Source organism: Cetorhinus maximus, chromosome 13 (assembly GCF_964194155.1).
Source record: "Cetorhinus maximus chromosome 13, sCetMax3.hap1.1, whole genome shotgun sequence".
In the NCBI taxonomy this organism is placed as follows: Eukaryota; Metazoa; Chordata; class Chondrichthyes; order Lamniformes; family Cetorhinidae; genus Cetorhinus; species Cetorhinus maximus.
The window spans coordinates 1,284,748-1,307,953 of NC_135891.1; the positions used below are offsets into that span (position 1 = coordinate 1,284,748).

The window sequence follows — 23,206 nt, forward strand, 5'->3', positions numbered from 1 at the left end:
AACTGTGGACAGGTGAGGTCACAGGATCACTGAATTGTTACAATGCAAGAGGAGGCCATTCAGCCCATCATGTCGGCACCAGCTCTCTAAGTGAGCATTATGACCTAGTGCCAGTGCCCTGCCTTTTCCCTGTAACCCTGCACATTGTTTCTATTCAAATAATCATCTAATGCCCTCTTGAATGCCTCGATTGAACCTGCCTCCACCACACTTCCAGGCAGTGAATTCCAGACCCGAACCACTCGTTGTGTGAAAAAGGTTTTTCTCACATCACATTTGCTTCTTTTGTAAATCACTTTAAATCTGTGCCTCCTTGTTCTCAATCCTTTTACGAGTGGGAACAGCTTCTCCCTATCTACTCTGTCTAGCCCCCTCATGATTTTGAACATCTCTATCCAATCTCCTCTTTGCTTTCTCCCCTCCAAGGAGAACAGCCCCAACCTCTCCAATCTATCTTCATGACTGAAGTTTCTCATCCCTGGAACCATTCTCGTAAATCTCTTCTGCACTTTCTCCAATGTCTTCATGTCCTTCCTATAGTGTGGTGATCAGAACTGTAAACAATATTCCACCTGAGGTCTAATGAGTGTCTTATGCAAATTCAGCATAACCTCCTTGCTCTTGTACTCTACACCCCTATTAATAAAGCCCAGGATACTATCGGCTTCATTAACTGCTCTCTCCACCTGTCCTGCCACCTTCAATGATCTATGCACATAAACGCCCAGGTCCCTCTGCTCCTGCACCCTCTTAAGAATTGTACCCCTCATTTTATATTGTCTCTCCATGTTCTTCCTACCAGAATGCATCACCTCACACTTCTACAAGTTGATTAATGTCCTCCAATGATTTGTTGAAGTCATCCTCAGTATTGACTATTCCCCCCAATTTGCTGTCATTAACAAATTGAGGATTGTGTTTTTGATTCTAAAATCAAAAATGTAAATTGTGAACGGCAGTGGTCCCAGCACTGATCCTTATGGAACACCACTTTCCACCTTCTGCCACTCGGAATAACTACCCTTTACTCCCACTCTCTGCTTTCTATCCAGAAACCAGCTAGCAATCCATTCTATTTGTCCCCGACTCTTCATTCCCTGACCTTAGCCATTAGCCTATTATGGGATACCTTAATATGAGGGGCCAGCCATGATACGTTGGAATTCTAAAGTCTAGAGGTAACAAAGTAATGGATGAGAGCTTCAACATCAAATGATCTGAGGCAGAGGCAGAGTCTAGTGACATTATGGAAGTGGAAATAGTGATAGCTGGATATGCAATTTGAGGTGAACACCTTAATCACAGAAAATGGTTTATCTTCAAGGACTAAGAACATTCTGGAAGAATTTGTGCTTTAATAGACATTACCTTAAAGGGTAAATGCAATAACTCGGATTGCTTTGCTTGGAAGAGACATCTGTTTACAGGAAAATGTAATTAAGCAGTTATAAAGCTGGAAACCTCTTGACCCTGGTGGACTGTGTGCAAAAGGGGACACATGGTAGTTTATGGCTCTGAATAAAAAAAATACCTGGAACTGTGTTTAAAAGTTGGTTTTGGTTTTGCTTTGAGCAGGAGGACCAACTGCTTGAGAAGATGGCAGCAGCCTTTTTGCAGTCCAAAGCCGGAAGCTTCTAAGTTGCTCTATGTGCTGGAATTGAATATCTACAGGTGTTCCTCGAGTCTGCCTCAAAAACAGTGCGCGTGTCATTGACTGTTTCGCAGATCAGCACCGAGACACTAACCATATAACCCAGACGCCATTTCAAAGGCTCAATTTTTCCTTTTCCCTTGGCCATTGATTTTTAACCTTTGGCAGAATTCCTCGATTTTTATTATTTTTTGGTATGCGTGCACCTGACTGACTTAGGGTATCTTGAAAGAGTAATTAGTAGACTTTCATATTTCATACTGTACGTTAATAAGCTTTGTCTTTCTCTTTGAAAAGCCTGATTTTATAATAAACTAAAAATATTGTTGTTTATTGAAAGAAACCTGGTTAAAGTCTCTTATTCTGGGTAACAGTAACGTAAGTAAACAATTGGCCATTTTAGTGGGTGAATCAAAAACTTTTAAAGTAATGGCGCAACCTGTGGAGTTGTATGGCTAGTCAAACTGCACACTCCTCCCACCCCAGTCATAACACAGATTGACGGCTCTTACAGGATTTGGAATGCAGACAGCGGGTAATTGGATGCAGAATAATAATAATTGGTTAAAAAATGGATGAAAGGATGGAGAACAGGTTTCTCATACATTAGTAAACCAAAATGGCTTTGGAGGTTGCGAAGACTTTTCTAGGGATGGAAGACTCAACCTTGACTGGTTTACATAAAGTCAGGTGTGGAAAGGTGAGGATAGAGTCAACACTCACTCTGAAGACTCTCACCTCAGTGGAAGATGAGCAGGAGCCAAAGAAATATATATGAGAACTTGGCTTCAGGGCAGAAAAAAATTAAAATCAATGAGTTTGCTGCTGATGCATTTATGAAACTGAGGAGGCTCCAAGTCTCCGCCCAAGATGCCTTCAAAAGCCACACTCAACAAAATCACTCATACTCTTTGTCCAGTTAAACCCCCATCAGTTCCACATAACCTCCTGTTGTCTGGGTCATTGGGTTTTGTAACCCTGGTGGGACAAAGGAAATCTCTTCTGACCTGAGGCTTCTCTCTTCTCAGACACCAGCAGAGTCCTCAAATTCTATCAACAGAAAATGCTGGAAAAACTCAGCAGGTCCGACAGCATCTGTGGAGAGAGAAACAGGGTTAACGTTTTGAGTCTGTATGACTCTTCTCTTTAGCTCTGATGAAGAGCCATACGGACTCGAAACGTTAACTCTGTTTTTCTCTCCACCGATGCTGTTAGACCTGCTGAGCTTTTCCAGCATTTTCTGTTTTTGTTTCAGGTTTCCAGCATCCGAAGTATTTTGCTTTTATCCGCAATTTTTATTTCAGACTGTGATCCAAAGCTGCCCTCACACCTCCCTCTCCTTCCCAGAACCATGATAGGGTCCCCCATGTTCTCACTTTTTACCCCACCAGCCTCCGCATTCAAATGATCATCCTCCGCCATTTCCGCCAACTCCAGCATGATGCCACCACCAAACACATCTTCCCTTCACCCCCGCCAACCCGCCAGCATTCTGGAGGGGCCATTCTCTCCAGGACACCTTAGTCCACTTCTCCATCACCCCCAACATCTCATCTCCTTTCCACGGCACCTTCCCAGGCAACCGCAAAGGTGCAACACCTGCCCCTTTACCTCCTCCCACCTCACTGTCCAAGGGCCCAAACACTCCTTTCAGGTGAAGTAGTGCTTCACTTGCACCTCCTTCAATTTAGTCTATTGCATTCGTTGCTCCCAATGTGGTCTCCTCTCCATTGGAGACACCAAACACAGACTGGGTGACCATTTTGCAGAACACCTTCGGTCTGTCCGCAAGCATGACCCAGACCTCCCTGTCGCTTGCCATTTCAACACTCCACCCTGCTCTCATGCCCACCCACATGTCCGTCCTTGGCTTGCTGCATTGTTCCAGTGAAGCTCAACGCAAACTGGAGGAACAGCACCTCATCTTCTGCTAAGGCGCTTTACAGCTTTCTGAACTTAACACCGAGTTCAACTTCAGACCATGAACACTCTTCTCCATCTTGACCCATTTTTTAGTCCAATTTCGTTACCCCACCATCCCCCCAAAAACAGGGTTGTCACTTCTTCCTGTACTTTGCTTTCAAAGAGCACTGACCCTTGTTCTGCTATTAACACATTCTGCTATCTTACCCTTATGCCACTATCAGCACCTGCTTTAGTCTTGAACACTACCATTAATACTCCCTTTATCTTGTGTCCATGACGTCTTTGTTAATCTGTCCTTAACCCCCACCTATCGCTGACCTTCTATCTCGTTCCACCCCCCTGTTAAACAGTATGAAATCTATCACATTTCTACTTCTGTTCAGCTCTGAAGAGTCATAAGGGCCCGAAACGCTAACCCTGTTTCTCTCTCCTCAGCAGGTCTGGTAGCATCTGAGCTTTTCCAGCATTTTCTGTTTTTATTTCAGATTTCCAGCATCCGCAGTATTTTGCTTTTACTTTAGTGGAGAAGGTAAATGTGGAGGAGCATCAGCCCTTGCAATTGTCCAATAGGTTCGAGGTTCTTGCTGCTTGTGGGGGTGAAAAGTGGGGGCTGCAGGCTGGATGAGCGAAATGGCTATGGCGCGGTGGTACAGGAAGCCATTGAAGTGAGGGGAGTTAAGAGGAACGTAGTAGTGGTAGGGGAGAGTATAGTCAGGTGGATTGGCACAGTTCTCTGCAGTCAAGAGCGAGAGTCCAGATGGCTGTGTTGCCTGCCCGGTGCCAGGGTTTGGGACATCTGCTCAGGGCTGGTAATAATCTTTGCATTATTATCTAAGCCATGAGCAAATTGGCAAAGGGTAAATAAGATTAGAGAAATGAATATGTGGCTCAAAGATTGATGTGGGAGAAATGGGTTTCAATTCATGGGGCACTGGCACCAATACTGGGGAAAGTGGGAGCTGGCAAGTGTTCTGCAAGTTGTATAACTAGATTGGTATAGAGGGCTTTAAACTAAATAGTGGTTGGGGGGGTGGGTTTGAGGGGGTGGGGTGTATGTGGGGGAAATGAAGAGATCATGTGAGAGGTTATGTAGTAATTCAAAGGGTAACAATGAGGTGACTAGAGTGGGGTAAAGGTAAGATTTGGGTAAAGGTAACCAGAGTATGGCAGGAAAGGACAGAGAGTACAAACTTAAGGGTGCGCTAGTACATAAGGCCAGAGATTGCAAAAATCGTAAAGAGACAAAGTTAAGGGCCCTGTATCTGAATGTGTGTAGCAGGTGGAAAAAAATGGGTGAATTGTTAGCACAGATAGAAATAAATACATATTGACCTGATAGTCATCACAGATACATGGCTGCAGGGTGACCAAGGCTGGCACCTGAATATTGAAGAGCATTTGACATTTTGAAAAGATAGGATGCTAGGAAAAGGTGGTGGGTAGCTCTGTTAATTAAGGATGTCATTAGTACAGTACTGAGGGATGACTCTAGCTTGAAAGAGCAAGATGCAGAATCAGTTTGGGTAGAGATAATAGGAAAGATAAGATGTCACTTGAGGGAGTAGTTTATAGGCCCTCTAACAGTAGTTACACTGTAGGACAGAGTACACAGGAAGAAAAAAATGGGGCATGTAAGAAAGATACTGTAATGATCATGGGTGACTTTAATCTACACATAGATTGGGTGAATCAGATTGGCAGAGGTAGCCTGGAAAATGAGTCATTTAGTGTATGCGGGACAATTCCTTAGAACAGTACATTCTAGAGCCGACCAGGGAGCAGGCTATTTTAGACCTGGTAATGTGCAATGAGACAGGATTAATCAATAACCTCATAGTAAAGGAGCCTCTAGGCAACAGTGATCATAACATGATAGAATTTCACGTTCAGTTTGAAGGGGTGAAGTGTGGGTCTAAGGCAAGTGTTCTAAATCTGAATAAATGTACCAAAAGGGTATGAAGGCAGAGCTAGCTAAAGTGAACAGAGAAAGTAGATTAAAAGGTAAGACAGTATAGATACAGCGGCAGACTTTTAAGGAGATATTTAATAACTCTCAGTAAAGATGTATCCCAGTGAGAAAGAAAGACTCTTTGAGAAGGATACATCATTAGTGGTTAAATAAAGTTAAGGATAATATCTAATTGAATGAAACACTGTACAAATCTGCAAAGATTAGTGGTAGGTCAGAACATTTGTCAGATTTTAAGAACCAGCAAAGAATTACGAAAAAAAAGTCTTCACTGTAGAAGATTTAGAAAACTTCCCAAAGATACTTGATAAACAAGAGCCAAAAGGGAGGGAGGAAATTAAAACAATCGCCATCACCAGGGAAAAGGTACTGGGAAAATTATTAGACCTAAAGACTGACAAGCCCCCAGGATCAGATAGCCTGCATCCTAGGGTCTTAGAAAGGTAGCTGCAGGGATAGTAGAGGCATTGGTCACAATCTTCCAAACTTCCTCAGAAACTGGAAGGGTCCCAGCAGATTGGAAAATAGAAAAATATAACACCTTTACTCAAGAAAGGAGGGAGACAGAAAGCAGGAAACTACAGGCCAGTTAGCCTAACATCTATCATAGGGAAATTGCTAGAATCCATTGTTAAGGAGGCTATAGCAGGATATTTTTCATAGTGGGATCAGGCAAAGTCAACATGGCTTTGTGAAAGGGAAATCATGTTTAGCTAATTTATTAGAGTTTTTTGAGGAAGTAACAAGCAAGATCTATAAAGGGGAACCTGTAGATGTGATGTATTTAGATTTCCAAAAGGATCCACATCAAAGGTTACTTCACAAGAGTACATGGTGTAGGGGGTAACACATTTAACAAAGGATTGGTTAGCTAACAAGAAGCAGAGAGTAGAGATAAATTAGTCTTTGTTGTGGTTGTTGAATGCCAATCCTATCAGTCCCGGGGCATTGCTGCAGGAGTCCCCCAGGGTGTCCAAGACCCAACCTTTTTCAAATGTTGCAATTACCTTCCCTTCTTCACAAGGTCAGAAGTGGGGGTGTTTGTGGTTGATTGTACAATGTTCAGCAACATTCCTGACTCATCAGATACTAAAATAGTCTGTGTCTATATGCAGCAAGATCTGGACAATATCCAGGCTTGGGTTAACAAGTGGCAAGTAACATTCAAGCCACACAAATGCCAGGCAATGACCATCTCCAACAAGAGAGAATCCAACCATCGTCCCTTGATGTTCAATGGCATTACCATTACTGAATCCCCCACTATCAACATCCTGGGGGGGGGTTACCATTGACCAGAAACGAATCTGGACTAGCCATATAAATACTGTGGCTACAAGAGCAGGTCAGAGGCTAGGAATCCTGTGACGAGTAACTCACCTCCTGACTTTCCAAAGCCTGTCCACCATCTACAAGGCACAAGTCAGGAGTGTGATGGAATACTCTCCACTTGCCTGGATGAGTGCAGCTCCAACAACACTTGAGAAGCTCAACACCATCTAGGACAAAGCAGCCCGTGTGATTGGCACCACATCCACAAACATTCACTCCCTCCACCACTGATGCACAGTAGCAGCAGTGTGTACCATCTACTGCAGCAACTCACCAAGGCTCCTTCGACAGTACCTTCCAAACGCACGACCACTACCATCTAGAAGGACAAGGACAGCGGATAGATGGGAACACCACCGCCTGGAAGTTCCCCTCCAAGTCACTCACCATCCTGACTTGGAAATATATTGGCCGTTCCTTCACTGTCACTGGGTCAAAATCCTGGAACTCCCTTCCTAAGAGCACTGTGGGTGTACCTACATCACATGGACTGCAGCGGTTCAAGAAGGCAGCTCACCACCACCTTCTCAAGGGGCAATTAGGGATGGGAAATAAATGCTAGCCTAGTCAGTGATGCCCACATCCCATGAAAAAATATTAAAAAATGTTCAGGTAGGCAAGCTGTAACAAGTGGAGTGCCACAGGGATCAGTGCCGGTGTCTCAACAATTTACAATCTATACAAATGATTTGGATGAAGGGAGAAAATGTACGGTAGCTAAATTTGCCATTGACACCAAGATAGGTAGGAAAGTAAGTTGTCAAGAGGAGGTAGAGAGTCTGCAAAGGGATATAGACAGATTAAGCATTGGGCAAATGTTTGGCAGATGGAGTAAAATGTGGGAAAATCTGAACTTGTCACCTTTGTCAGGAAGAATAGAAAAGCAGCATCTTATTTATATGGAGAGAGATTGCAGAACACGGTGGCACAAAGCGATCTGGGTGCCCTGGTACATGGATCACAAGAAGTTAGTATGCAGATGCAGCAAGTGATTAGGAAGGCAAATGGAATATAAAAGTAGGGAAGTTTTACTGCAGCTGTACAGGGCCTTGGTGAGACCACATTCTACAGTGCTGTGTACAGTTTTGGTCTCCTTATTTGAAAAATGATATAATTGCACTAGAAGCAGTTCAGAGAAGGTTCACGCGACTCATTCCTGGGATGAAGGGCTTACCTTATGGAGAAAGGTTGAACAGGTTGAATCTATACCCATTGGAGTTTAGAAGAATGAGAGGTGGTGTTATTGAAACATATGAGATCCTGAGGGGACTGGATAGGGTGGATACCAGGAGGATGTTTCCACTTGTTGGGGAGACTAGAACTGGGGAACACAGTTTAAGAATGAGAGGTCTCCTTGTTAAGACTGAGATGAGGAGAATTTTCTTCTCTCAGGGGGTTGTGTGTAGAATTCTCTTCCCCAGAGCAGTGGAGGCCGGGCCATTGAATTTATTCAAGGCTGAGTTAGACAGATTTTTGATTGTTGAGGGTTATGGAGGGCAGACAGGAAAGTGGAGTTGAAGCCACAAGTATATCAGCCACAATCTTATTGAATGTTGAAGCCAGCTCAAAGGGCTGAATGGCTTAAGCCTGCTCCTGTGTTCCTCAATTGATTGACATAAAAATGTATTATAGTATTTATATCTGGGGCTAGTTGGACATGCTTTTAACTTAAATTAATAACCCATGGAGATGAGGTGTGTTTGGGTTGTTTTGTGATATTAACAGTTCAATATGCAGTGACACAGATTTATTAATCCTGTCAATGATCTGAGTTTTACTTCATCACTGTTCGAATCAACAGAATTGTATTAATTAGCTGAAAGCCTACAGCAGGATCTGTCTGGGAGAAAATTTCAGAAGAAAATTATCGACATGTTTTCTCCTTAATCAATTTGTGAAATTAATTTTTCACAAAAAACAAAGAAAACTAATTTTCCACAGATCTAATAATGCATCAGTAAACCCAGGGCAAATACATATAGGGGGTGTTTACAAACAGAGAGAGGGCTAATTATGCATAACGGTAAATACATTGTTGTATTCTTAGATTCTCAAACTATTTTCCAATACTAATTTTCAAGTGTTAAAATGGAATGTGACCCCAGATACAAACAAAAACAAAAGCAGCAAGAAATGAAGAGCGCGCCCAGTAGAGGACATACCTCCACTGCACTGTGTTAACTTAACATTATTACAATTACACAGCTCTTCCTTCAGGCTTTCCTCTGCCTGGTTAATGCTCTGTAACTACAAAGCTGAAAAAAGAAATCTTTTTATTTAGAGCTCCCATCTCACTGAGGCTTCAGGCCAATCCGCAACCAATAAGCTGCTCTGAAAACTCTGCTCACATTTTGACAGCTGTGACAAATATAAGGATCCAGGAGTTAGAGGTTCGTGCATGAGGAAAGATCGAGTAGGTTGGGCCTGTATCCACTGAAGTTTAGAAGAATGGGAGGTGATCTTATTGAAACACAAGATTCTAAAGGGGCTTGGCAGGGTAGATGCCGAGATGTTTCCTCTCTTGGGGGAGTCTAGAACTAGGGGGCACAATTTAAAAATAAGGTGACTCCCAATTAAGATGGAGATGAAGAGGTATTTCTTCTCTGAGGGTCATTAGTGTTTGGAATTCTCTTCCCCAGTGAGCAGTGGAAGCTGGGTCATTGAATATGTTCAGGGTTGAGTTAGACAGATTTTTGATTGACAAGGGGGGTCAAGGCTTATGGGGCAGACAGGAAAATGGGGTTAAGGCCACAATTAGTTCTGCAGATTGGCCATGGGTGGAGCAGGGTCGATGGGCTGAATGGCCTACTCCTGTTTCTATTTTTTTTCGGAGAGTGGTGATGATAGCAGATTTAAAGGAGGAGCAGCACCTGAAGAGACTGAGCTATTTACAGTATCAGATAACATGGGGACCAGGAGGGGAAGTTGTGGGGTCAGGAGTTTAGTGGCAATAGGGTTGAGAGAGCAGGTGGGTCTCATGGTCATGATGAACTCAGTGAGGACATGAGGGGAGATAGGAGTGAAACTAGAGAAAGATGAGATTTCAGGCCTACAGAAGGAAGTTTGAGGAGGCTTTTGAATGTGGAGTATGTTAGTAATGGGGGGGTGGGGGAGGGTGCAATTGGGGGAAGGGTTCAGGGAGAATTCCAGGCTTCAGGTACTCTACCACTAATGAAAGGGTTGGGATTATAATAGCAGTTTTGAAAGAGTGAAGGGTATGCATTGCAACTTGGAGCTGGTGAAGTTTACCCAGATCAGCTAGAGCCATAAAATAAGTTGAAGCCAGGTCAAGGATTTTATATTTTAAAAAGCTGGTGCAGGTAGAGCAGGAGACTAGCAAGGATAGGGATGACTGCTCCAAGTAAGTTGAATTTTGTGAAAGGCTGAGCAGGGAAAGCTGACAACTGTCTGATTGTGCCAAATAGTCATAATGCAGCTAAGAATCATGGCTACCAGTACATCCTCCCACTTCTCTGTGGCACAGTGGGTAACGTCCCTGCCTCTGAGCCAGAAGCTCCAGGTTTGAGTCCCACTCCAGGGTTTTATACCATGGAAGGTGAGTTCATAATGTGGCCAAACAGGCTTATAATTAACCTGGAAATCCTTTCAATGCGCCTCTGGTGGGAAGAGCGGGAGTCTCCGGGTCAGCCAGAACCACATGGTAACTGCAGCACAATAGCCCACCCCACGTTAAAAGACTCCACAGGCACGTTTTCACCACAGGAGGTACTCTGTGGTGATACCAGAGAGACATGTAACCTCCTGGGACAGGCAAAAAAAAATTGGAGAAAATGACACCTTGAGGTGACAAAGACAGAGTTGAAACTTCAGTAAAAGGGAAAAGATAATTTCCCCACTTTAATCCAACAGTTAACTTTCAATCAGTAGCAAAATAAAAATCTTGCTGAGGTATACAAACCTAATGGTGAAGCTTTTAAAAATTACATTTACAAGATGAATGTGTGCAATATCTTATTACATTTGAATATTGCCACTCACTAATTTGTTATTTTGCTGAATAATTATATTTGTTGTTAGGTTGAAACTCTCAGATAGCTCACCTGCTCTCCATGTGAGTGATGCTGGCAAGGTTGGTACTTATTGTCCATTCCTAGTTGTCCTGAGGTGAACTGTCTGCACGATCCACTGTAGTGCTTGTGGTGATGGTACTCTGACAGTGAAGTGCAGTGGATCAGAGAATGTTGTAGTAATGACAATGGTAAGGTTTAGGATCAGGCCTTGCAGACCACGATGATTCTCAGATCAACTCCCAGGACGTGATTCTTACGTGTTAGCCGATGACCAACAACTCCTCTCCCCGCCCCCCCCAAACACCCCGGGTGAGGGGAAGCTTAAAATCATCTGCCAGGGCTCCCTCTCCAGATTGTTATCCAAGTGATCTGCGCTGGAAATGGTAAGCGTAGTGCCTTTCACAATCAAATCGCCCATCCACACTCACTGCTAACACCAATGGAAATGCGTCTCAGAAAAGGCTTTCTCTGAAGAACTGGAATTTTGCTTAGAATCCATTTAAATTCCAGCTCACTCTTGCCAGCCCTTTCTAATAAGGGTACGGGGTTAAGAAGCTCCTTGAAATTTTATTGAATACATGAGATAATACATTCAATATCAGTACATTTCTCTTTGATACACAGAACTGGTATAAATACAAACAAGCTCTTTGTGCCAATCCTAGCAAGGAGAGAGATTAGGTACTGAAGACAAAAACAACCTAGTCTGCTGCACACTATTTACACAGATCCTCCTTTTACTGTACATCTCAGATTGAAGCCAGCATTATTTACAGAAAATACAATACTTTTAAATTACCCTTCATGCCAGATTATCTTGATGCTCATTTTCATAATGATTGTACACAATTTCTTCTGAACACCGAGCCTGACCTGTGAATTAAAACGAAAAGACATAATCCCAGACAGCTGAAGCTTCTAGAGCTGCCCAGGACGAGAAGCTACTAGAAAATACACAATAGTTTGGGGATTTCTCCTGACAGTCAGTTGAATTATTCACTGGAGCAAAGTGCCATTGTCCCATTGCCTCTTTCGTGGCTGATGTGTATGGTGAATGTTTCCTATGAATTTGCCAGAAATTCAGAGTCATAGAGGTCTACAGCACAGAAAAAGGCCCTTCAGCCCATCAAGTCTGCACTGGTCAGGCAAGTACTTAACTATTTTAATCCCATTTTCCAGCACTAGGCCCATAGCCTTGTATGCCATGGCATCGCAAGTGCACATCCAAATACTTCTTAAATGTTATGAGGGTTTCTGCCTCTACCATCCTTTCAGGCAGTGAGTTCCAGATTCCCACCATGCTCTGGGTGAAAAAATTCTTCCTCACATCCCCTCTAAACCCCCTGCCCCTTACCTTAAATCTATGCCCCCTGGTTATTGATCCCTCCAAGTGGAAGAGTTCCTTCCTGTCTACCCTATCTATAATTTTATACCCCTCAATCACGTCCCCCCTCAATCTCCTCTGCTCCAGGGAAAATAACCCCAGTCTATCCAATCTCTCCTCATAACTAAAACTCTCCAGCCCAGGCAACATCTTGGTAAATCCAGAGCATGAATTAGAGCAAAGTGTGTTGTCCAGCTATATTGGGTTAAATGGTCATGAGGGAGGTTTTCAGGAAAAGGGAATTTAACTGGTCTGGCTTTTGAACAGAGATGATCCCAAAGCCTAATATCAAGAGTTTCATGAGGATGCAGCAGGATGCTGTTACATTCACTCTCTGGGTACCTACCCGCTGAGCTGTTGCCAGCACCATGCTGCAGATGCCAACCAGTGACTCCAGTTATCCACAGAAAACATGGCTTCAGGTTAATCACTTGCTTTGGTGCCATACACCTTGCCAACATGAAAGCTAGTGGTAGGAGAGTGCGTCCTAACATGGCATCCCACTCTGCAGGAGAGTTGATACCAGAACACTGGTTGTGTAGATGAGGTTTGGTTACAAGTCTCACTCCTCCTCCACCCACCACCTCCCCAACTCCACCAGCTGAATAAAAATGAAAATAGAATTTCTTAATTCAGGGTCTAAACATTACAATCGCCCTTTGTTTCAATATAGATGTATTCTGTACAATCCCTGACCACTATAGCGCACAAAATTGAGGGATGTCTGAGGTTCTAAACTAAGGTTATAGTGTTGGGAACCTGAGTCAAAAACAAATGAAACAAGTTTATTGTTGGAGGGTGATGTTTAAGCTGAATGTACAAGCAGAGTGTCCATGCCTCCGCTAGCCTTACATCAACAGACAGGTCTCACTAAGCGCCAACTCTCAGTCTTCTATCCTGAAGCTGTTGCTATGTACTGGAGGATGATTCATTGGTACCTCAGTGTTAAATGGTCATCTTTTATGTGGAAGCCTTGGCAGGAGGGGATCACAGTTGAGCCTATCCTTTGATGTTCACAAATGTGAGCCATCAGGAGTGTGGACCCTGGCAAAATTTCTTTTCCTGTCCCAAAATGGTAGAGGCCAATTATATTCCAACTTTCATATACAGTGAGACCAGCTAACTCAACATGGACTGGGGACTGGCCCTGTTGAGCTATAAGGGGAGTCCAGAATGGCCAGTTTAAGAAAAAAATCCAAATGGTGACCACAAGCTAATAATGGGCAGAAGGGATATTAAGTTACAAGACAATAAAAAACCACCATCCAAGCCAACTGCAGATACCTCCCCTTACCACTACTCAAAAGCAATGTGTGCAATGGCTTGTACAAGTCCATAGCTCTCCTTAATATTTAGTGCATCAAACAGCAGGGCATAGTTTGTGCAATGTATTACTAAACCTAAACAGTCCAGCACATTGGAATTCTGCTATTAACTTGGAACACAACACATGATGTCCAAGGTCCCATTCCAGGTTTGCACTGAATTAACCGATTTCAGTGCAGCTTGTGGTAGACAATTGACGTTAGTGATCCTGGGTTTGGGGAAAGGGGTTGGAGGATGTGGTGGGTGGTGGTGATTGAGAAACATAAGGGTTCTTTGTTCTGAATCCTATCTAGCCACTCCAACTGGACAGTGCACGTTTACTTGGGTTCTGCCTCAACCTAGCTTCATACAGTGGGACTCGTCACTTAAGCAAGATATCAGAGCTAGAGTCAGTGTCTTTGCAGAGGGATAGAGAATATGCTCAAAACCTCCCAACAAGACATTACCAGAATTGAGTAAACAAGGTTTCAGTCTAACCTGGGGAAAGCTCCATTATTGCAGGTGCTGACACAGTTACAGGCATCAGAAATAAATACAACAGCTGTTAAAAAATGAAACAGGACAAAGTGGAAATCTAGAGCTGGACAGATGACTGCCAGCTGTGAGCAGGCAAATCTTGCTGGTCTGTTAGGATCAGTTTGTGGGTGGTGGGAGCATCAACTTGACTTGAACACTGAGTGCAAGTGCACCAGAACCCAAGCACCATCATCAAACCTGCCTTCTGGCAACATTGAGTAATACAGGCACAGCGAGAAGGACTTGCATTTATATAGTGCTTTTCACAGCCTCAGGGTGCGTCTAAGCGCTTCACAGTCAATGAAATAATTGTTAAGCATTGTCATTGTTGCAATGTAGAAAACACAGCAGCCAATTAATGCACAGCAAGCTCCCAAACAGCAATAGACAAGATAATCAAAGCCCTTCCTGTGCCCACCTAGCACAACAGCAGGAAGATTGTGTGTGTGAGGGGATGGAGGGTGGTTGGGGGGTGGGGGAGAAAGAGATGGAGGGAGGGAGACAAGAAGCAGATAGGAATGAAAACAAAAAGTTGCTGGGAGGTGGAGAACTGACCCCACCAAATTCCAGAAATAAACTCCTTGACAACCGTCCCTGTTGGGATCTCCCTCCTGGGTTAATTTTTTTGGGGATACATTTTAAGAAACTAAACATAGTGTCACTTAGTTTTAGCTTCAATTTCTAAGGGACAATGGTCTATTAATGTTCTCTTCTTAAATAAAACATGCACACAACGTGCAAAAAAAGTCAACATTTGCTGGGAGCAAGTTAAGGAGTAGACTCCTGAAATAATGCCACAGATATTAGCCAGATAACATCCTTAATAGAACTTCAAACTTTGCAAGACCAGGTCAGGCCTGGAAGAGAAAGGCAGGTCTGGGCTTGGGCATTTCTGGGAGAGGATCTCATTGGCCTGTCACTCGGGCATGTGGCTTGGTGTAGTGGGGTTTAATACACTCATTCTGCATTAAATATCTCTGGAGGCAACTTCTAAAGGATTGGAGTAAATTGCTTTCCCACCTGTTGTGCATTTCCAGCACTTGTGATTATTTGGTTACCTAAAGAATGCTGACCGTCTGCAGCTGATTTGCAAAAAAAAAGAAACCCCAAAACTTCAAATCGCTCAAATCGTCAAGTGAGCTTTATGAACAGGAATATAAACAGGATTCCACATTTGGACAGATAAATAGCCTTCTTTGAACAATCAAGGACTGGGAGAACGTGCAGGTCAATCACACTATCCAATCAATTTGAATAGTTGAAGTTGTGGGTTTAGCAAGGACAGAATGAAACTGTCAGTCAATCATCTCTGAGCTGACTTAAAACCAACAAATGGGTTCCATTACCAACAGGTATATACATCTTTGGAGTTTCAGCCTATTTGGCTTAAATTCTGTTAATTTAATCTAGCATTAGGTTACTGCATTCTGAAAGAGCAAAACTACTCACCACTATGGAAATGTGATAAAGATTAATATGAACGTGGCAACAGAGAGACCCCACAGAAGCCCTATTTTGAAATTATTCACGCTCCCATTAATATGAAATCTGCGTGAATACTTGTGTTTCACTGCATGAAATGGATCTGCATCACATTTTTGCTTTTACAATTGAAATTAAGATTCACACAATACAGTGTATACATGTCCTCACAAAGAAAAGAGGCAGTTCTGCCAAATCCAGAGCCCCCTGGTTATCTAGAAGTATACAGGGTAAGATAAAGCAGAAAAAGGAAGCTTATGACAGTCACAAAAAACTTAATACTGTAGAAAGCCTAGAGGAGTATAGAAAGTACAGGGGTGAAATAATGAAGGTAATTGGGAAAGCAGAGAGAGGTTATGAAAAATATTGGCAGGTAAAATCAAAGAAAACCCAAAGATGCTTTACTAGTACATTAAGAGCAAGAGAATAACTAAGGAGAGAGTTGGGCCTTGTGCATTGATGCTGAAGATGTGGCAGGTTTCTCAATGAGTACTTTGCCTCTGTCTTCACTAAGAGGGATGATGCAGACATTCTAGCTAGAGAGGAGTGTGAAATTTTGATACAGTAAGCATAGTGAGAGAGGAAGTCCTTGAAGGTGGATAAACACCAGGGCTGGATGGATTGTATCTCAGGCTGTTAAAGGAAGCCAGGGAGGAAATAGCGGATGCTCTTAGGATCATTTTCCAATTCTCACTAGATACAGGCGAGGTACCAGAGGATTGGAGGTCTGCCAACGTTGTACCTTTATTTAAAACGGGTGTGAGGTATAGGCCAAATAATTATAGGCCGGTCAGTCTGACTTCAGTGGTGGGCAAATTATTAGAATCAATTCTGAGACACTGGATAAACTGTCACTTGGAAAGGCACGGATTAATCAGGGATAGTCAGCACGGTTTTATTAGCGGAAGTTTGTGTCTTACTAACTTAATCAAATTTTTTGAGGAAGGAACAAGGAAGATTGATGAAGGTAGTGCAGTGGATGTTGTCTACATGGATTTCAGTCAGGCATTTGACAAGGTCCCACATGGCAGACTGGTCAGAAGAGTGAGATCCCATGGGATACAGGGGAAGGTGGTGAGTTGGATCCACAATTGACTCAGTGACAGGAAACAAAGGGTAATGGTCTATGGATGTTTTTGCGAATGGAAAGTGGTTTCCAGTGGCGTTCCATGGGCACAGTGTTGGGGCCCTTGCTGTTTGAGGTCTATATTAATGATTTGGACTTAAATGTCGGTGGCACGGTTGGGAAATTTGCAGGTGGCACAAAAGTCGGCCATGTAGTTGATAGTGAAAAGGATAGCTGTTGTCTTCAGAATGATATCAATGGTTTGGTTGAATGGGCAGAAATGTGGCAGATGGAATTCAATCCAGAGAAGTGTGAGGTAAAACATTTAGAGAAGGCAAACAAAGCAAGAGAATACAAAGTAAATAGGAGGATACTGGCAGGGGGGTGGTAGAGGAAGTGAGAGGGCTTGGTGTGCATGTCCACAGGTCCCTGAAGGTGGCAGGACAGGTGGCAAAGAAAGCAAATGGGATGCTCTTCTTTATTGGGTGAGGTATTGAATACAAAAGCAGGGATGTAATGATGGAACTGTATAAAACGCTGGTTAGGCCACAGCTGGAATTATGTGCACAGTTCTGGTTGCCACATTACAAGGAGGACATAATTGCCCTGGTGAGAGGGCAGAGGAGATCTACAAGAATGTTGGCAGGGCTTGAAAATTGCAGGTATGAGGAAACTGAGGGGTGGCCTGATTGAGGTGTACAAGATTATGAGGGGCCTAGATAGAGCAGACCGGGATGTCCTGTTCCTCTAGCAGAGAGGTCAGTTACCGGGAGCACAGATTTAAGGTGATTGGTAGAACGATTAGGGGCGCGAGGAAAAACGTCTTCACCCAGAGGGTGATGGGTGTTTGGAGTTCACTGCCTGGTTTGCTGGTGGAGGGGGAAACTGCAAGGCTACGGACCAGGCGCTGGAAGGTGGGATTAAAATGGGCAGCTAGTTTTAAAAAAAAATGTTCTTTTTCGGCTGGTGCAGACATGATGGGCTCAATGGCCTCTTTCTGTGCTGTAACTTTTCTATGGTCCCATACTCGATAGCAACATTACTCGCCCAGATATTAATGTTCGAAAACTGAGCATGGGAGCTGCACCTCCAAGAGCTGTCAACAAAAACGACTTTTTAAAATGTCATATACGGCAGATTGGCTTCTTTTTACTGATTAAGTTTGATTTTCAAAACTGTCCATTTAAAGTACAATGGTCCTAAACGGCTGGGGCAATATCAACCCACCTGTAGCTCTCACATACAAGAAAATATCAACCATCATCTCGCTCCATCACACACACTGAGTGCTACCTTCAGGCAGAGATGGAATGTGTGTTCAGGATATTTCTTTGTGCATGAGATGTGTAATCAAAAGAGAATCCTGGTTATGCACAATATAAAAATTAACACATTTGTACTGAGAAGAGTCAATAACATGTTGAATCTTCCTTTACAGCAGCTATCTACTCCAGCCCTTCCTGCCCCATCAAGAGCATTCAATACAAAAGCAAAATACTGCAGATACTGGAAATCTGAAATAAAAACAAAGTGCCAGGCAGCTGGGTATTTCCAGCATTTTCTGTTTCCAACAAATGCGTTGCTTAGCTCACTATGTCCTTCACTCACTCATTGCAAAAGGCTAATAATGTATTGCACCAAAGTCTGTTTCTTGGTATCTGAATTGCATAGAAATCAATCAAATGAGAAATGCAAATGAATATAGTTTCTGTTTGACTGTTGGTAAACATCTCCTGTGGGTGAAGAACCCATTAAGCTTGGGCACAGGTTGGCATGAATCAAGGTGGGACTATCAAACACGCACGTGGGGACAGCTGGAGTATAACCGGTTAGATCTTCATGGCTCTCCCCCCACTGCCCTCCCCCTGCGACTAAGCTGACCATTAGGACCACTGATATTGTTTGGGGTTGCCTTAAAGGATTACCGGGATCAGACTGGACAGATTCGCAAAGACTGTCTGCCCTCTCCAGCTGCTTCTCTTACTCAGCAAGGCTGGCTAATCGATCAAGCTGCATCCTTAATCACTGAGATTTCACCAACCCAGGTGTTCAAGTGGAGACTGGCGTGTGTTAATTGCTTGGTTATTGAGGGGGAAAAAAAATCTAATCATGACATTTAAATTATTTTTGAAGTAAGCCTTTAATTAAAAAAAAACACCCCATTAAGCAACTAAGACAAAGCATAAAACTGGTGCAAGAGGGTAAGTGCTCATTCAGAAAGTGTTAAAAAACACAAGGGACATTGAAAGGTGTGGGAGAGTGTTTGTGTTTTTGGCCCTGTATAGCGCCACATCTTGGGTTTTAATGCTATTGATCACTGTTCACTAAAGTTTGTTATTTGCTTTGTTAGATCTTTGATTGGAAAGTGTCAGATTGTATGATTTCTAATATGGCTCTTCATCAAATGAAAAAAAATGCTTTGGGAACAAAGATACGGTTTTAAAAATAACCATTATTTCCTCAAATGGAAACGACCAAACTATTGAGGTATAAAAATAAAACCTGTAAAAATATTTTAAATGCTTTGTGATTACTGTGCAAAGTAAAAGCAATTCTGCTTGGTGTGTGGAAGGCTTCAAAACAAACTTGGGCACTTTTAGGATAATTTTATTTTAAACTACAACCTAGATCAATGGTTTTCATTGAACAGTCTGGAGGTACAAGTTGTCCCTAGTCAGTTGTACTGGGCAGAGAGAGCTCTTGCCTTGCTATGTTCAGGGAAGAATTCCCGTGTGGGCAACTCCCAGGTACCATGTGAAGTCCAATGCACAACCAGTGCAAAGTGCCAATTCACAGGTGAACACTGAATTCATCTTTTGTTACGAGAAGTAAGAAATTGTCTCATGAATTTGGCCCCATTTGGTTGCTAGGGGCATAGAATGACTTGGGGATATTGCCCTGGGGTGCTTTAGGGAAAAGAAAAACAAAAATCACAGCTCTTCCATGGTAGAACGCAAACTCAAACTAACTGGGTTGGGTGAGTGATGTTTAATCTCTGACTACAAGCGCTGGAGGTTCAGACATACTGTAGGAGAGCTCCACAGTTGGGACACTGTGAAAGAATCATTACCATCAGTACCCTATGTGGGCTTCTTCACTCCCCTGTACCTCCCCCTTCCTCATGTTGCTAATCCCTTTTACAATCCTTCTCGCTTTCTTGGAGTAGTACAGAGTGCGATGTCATTTCAGCATGAATGTTCATAGCTGGAAGGACATCAGGAAGACTGAAAAGCAAGTTGACGCATTCTGCCTGCATTGGGTAATGCGCAAATGTTGGGGATTGCATGAAACTGATAACTGCACTAAGAATATCCTTGTGTTCACACAGGGTGACTCCAGGACAAAGGTTTTCTGTTGGAGAATCATGTGCCTTGGTATTAAGATTACAACCACATGTGGCCTGTTGTCTTAACAAGGAAAATCACTGACCTAGGTTGATAAATGAAAAAGATAACTCCCTTCTTCCAAGCCCTAGCCCCGTTCCTTTTTGTTTTAGTGCTAGCTATAAACTGTAAGGGCAATTTTGTGCTGTGGAATCACTTCCACTAGTATTTGGATTGAGACTGCCCCAAACTCACTTCTCCTCTACAACTGTCTATCCGTGCAGGATTCAGTGCAAGGTCTGGGAGCTAAGGGTACAGCAGTATTGCACAGCTTGCCACACAGTTGATCAAAGATACACTACATAATACAGATTTCAAGTATCGTACAGAAATTCAATTATGTTCAGTAAGGCTGTCTTGCAGTTCAGTATAAAATGGATTTTATATATTTCTCAAAAATCAACTTTACGTCCTTAATACACATTTACACAGAACCAGCTGGGGTATACTGCTTTCCAGAGCTCTGGATACCAGTCGGTGCTTCACATCACATTCTCGAGCAGCCAAGTGCCTGACTAAGTAGTAAAATAGCTTATAAATACTCTTGGCATAGATCTCAGTGCATCTATGGGTTCAGGGATTTCGGCCCCACTTCCTGGAACAGTGAAGTGTAAAATTCTGGCTCCAGAAGCTTGTTGCGGTATTTGTGGACAATATCTACTATCTTCTGCTTCCTCCTTACATGGGGAGGGTTGTAGGAGTCACTTTCCAGCCTCTTCCTTCGACAGATGTTTATAATTGTCTGTCGGACCAAAAACCCTGAAACAAAAAGCACGCAGATGTCATACAGGTTAGCACATGGTTTTGATTTTATTGGGGGCAGTAGCACTCTCCCCTCCATTGTAACTATTTGCTCTCCTTTCTCCAAATGGCTGTCCCCATGCTGAGCACTATCCATGGCACAGAAGACACAAGAGCATCTTAAGAACACACAAATTGAAAGAAAAAGCCATTTAACCCCACCAAACTCTGGGAGTGGTTACCTCAGTCAAAGGCTTCCTTGTTCTCCACCCTGATCAAACACTGCATATGTGAATCTAACAGATATGTGAGTATGGTGGCTCTGCTAACCCTTGCCTTTGATTCATACTATGGAGAACTCAAGTTCAAACCCCCATGCAGCAGCTTGAAAATGAGAGTTCATTTTTAAAAGAACTGACCATGAAGTTTCTGGATTTTCATGAAGATCCGATTGGCTCACTAATATCCTTCCGAGAAGGAAGCCTCCCGTTCTGACCGATTCTGAGTCTATAGGTGTCTCCAGTCCCACACCAACTACTCAGGGATCGGCAATAAATGCCAGCCTGGGCAATGACACATACGTCAAGGAATGTCTGATTAGGGAGGAAAGATCTGTCCCTTTTTCCATATCAAAGCAGTTCCTTTTCAAATTACTTTTTAAAATTCAGAATTACCTAGTTTTTCTGCTAGTCTGCTCCATATCCACTATGTTGTTCCTAGGTGGTGAGAGGGGGGAGGTGGAATTCATCTAAACCTGATCTTGCTCAACACCAGCCTTACTTACCATTGCCTCATTACAGCATCCAGCTGTCTCAAATAAGTTCCAACCTCAACCATTCTTCCCAGAAGCCTGTGGCAGCTGTTGCTCACCACCTGCACAAGGCAATATAGTCTGGCACCTGTCCCAAGCCCATCATTTCCAACTGGCAGCCTGTGAGCCAGCTTGCTGCCCTGGACTGACTTCTCTTTTTGAGGCTGCAGAGTTCCAGCTAAATCTGTTTGTTTTACATCACCCATCACCAACATAGACCCCGCTTCACACCATGAATCAGCCCTGGTACTCAATCCTACACAGCGTGGACCAACCCAATGGTCATCCTCCCACGTTTCAACACGGACCAGCCAGGATGGTCATCCCCCAGTCCCAGGGCTTGCTGACATTTCCACTCCAGATTTTTGCCCAGTGAGTGAGCCATGCTGGAGCTGACAGGGTCTGTGATACTAGTAAAGCTGTACTCAGGTAGACCTTGTGACTCAAAAGCACCCCAAGATCTGAGCTGGTCTCCATTTAAATCTCTTGCTTTTAAGTTTGATACGATGAGAATTAACTGAGTTTAGAACAATCAAACTTCAGTAAATCTCTCTTCCCCTGACCCTCCTGCCAAATGATTTTTTATCTCAATTGATCAGTTATTAGCCACCAGAAATTTCCATTTGAGTTTAGAGGGATGCTAAGTACTGGTCCTTTTTATTTGAAATACATTACCCTTTAGTCGAAAGCTCTCAAAGCAGCAGCAGCTATGGAATGAGAGAATTGCTGGCTGAGCCCAGCATTTATTACCCATCTCTAATTGTCCTTGAGAAGGTGGTGGTGAGCTGCCTTCTTGAACTGCTGCAGTCCATGTGGTGCAGGTACACGCAATGTGATGTCAGGGAGGTAGTACCAGGATTTTGACCCAGCAACAGTGAAGGAATGCTGAAATATTTCCCGGTCAGGATGGTGAGTGGCTTGGAGGGGAACTTCCAGGTGGTGTTCCCATCTATCTGCTGCCCTTGCCCTTCTAGAAGTTCGTGGTCGTGGGTTTGGAAGGTGCTGTCTAAGGAGCCTTGGTGAATTCCTGCAGTGCATCTTGTAGATGGTACACACTGCTGCTACTGTGCATCGGTGGTGGAGGGAGTGAATGTTTGTGGAGGGGGTGCCAATCAAGCGAGCTGCTTTGTCCTGGATAGTGTCAAGCTTGGAGCTGCACTCATCTAGGCAAGTGCGGAGTATTCCATCACGCTCCTGACTTGTGTCTTGCAGATGATGGACAGTATTTGGAGAGTCAAGAGGTGAGTTACTCGCCACAGAATTCCCACTCTCTGACTTGCTCTTGTAGCCACAGCATTCGTGGCTAGTCCGGTTCATTTTCTGGTCAATGGTAACCCCCAGGATGTGGGTGGAAGAGGATTTAACACCTCCATTACTTGTGACTGAATTTGCGTAAGATGGGACAGTTTTACAAACTAGCGATAGCATTGTTCTGAATACAGGCACTTATATGCCATGTAATTTACAATATTATCCTGATATAGTAAGTGTCACAGGGACCCATGTAAAGTAAGCAAAGCAATGCCAGTGGCATAAGAGGCCACTTCTTTTGTGAGCAGGGGATTTTATCTTGTGTTTGACTGCTGGA

The 23,206-nt window shown here is 43.4% G+C and overlaps 1 protein-coding gene across 6 annotated transcripts in view; it reads right to left on the reverse strand.

Annotated features, from left to right (window-relative positions):
* Positions 1-11,456: 11,456 nt before the first annotated feature.
* ralgapb (Ral GTPase activating protein non-catalytic subunit beta) overlaps positions 11,457-23,206 on the reverse strand; it is a 154,822-nt gene continuing 143,072 nt past the window's right edge. For all 6 annotated transcript variants that reach the window (XM_078554820.1, XM_078554819.1, XM_078554818.1 and 3 more), the window contains one exon: positions 11,457-20,825. In XM_078554820.1, coding sequence (XP_078410946.1) covers positions 20,632-20,825 — 194 coding nt within the window. In that variant the 3' untranslated portion in view covers positions 11,457-20,631. The remainder of the gene's footprint in view (positions 20,826-23,206) is intronic.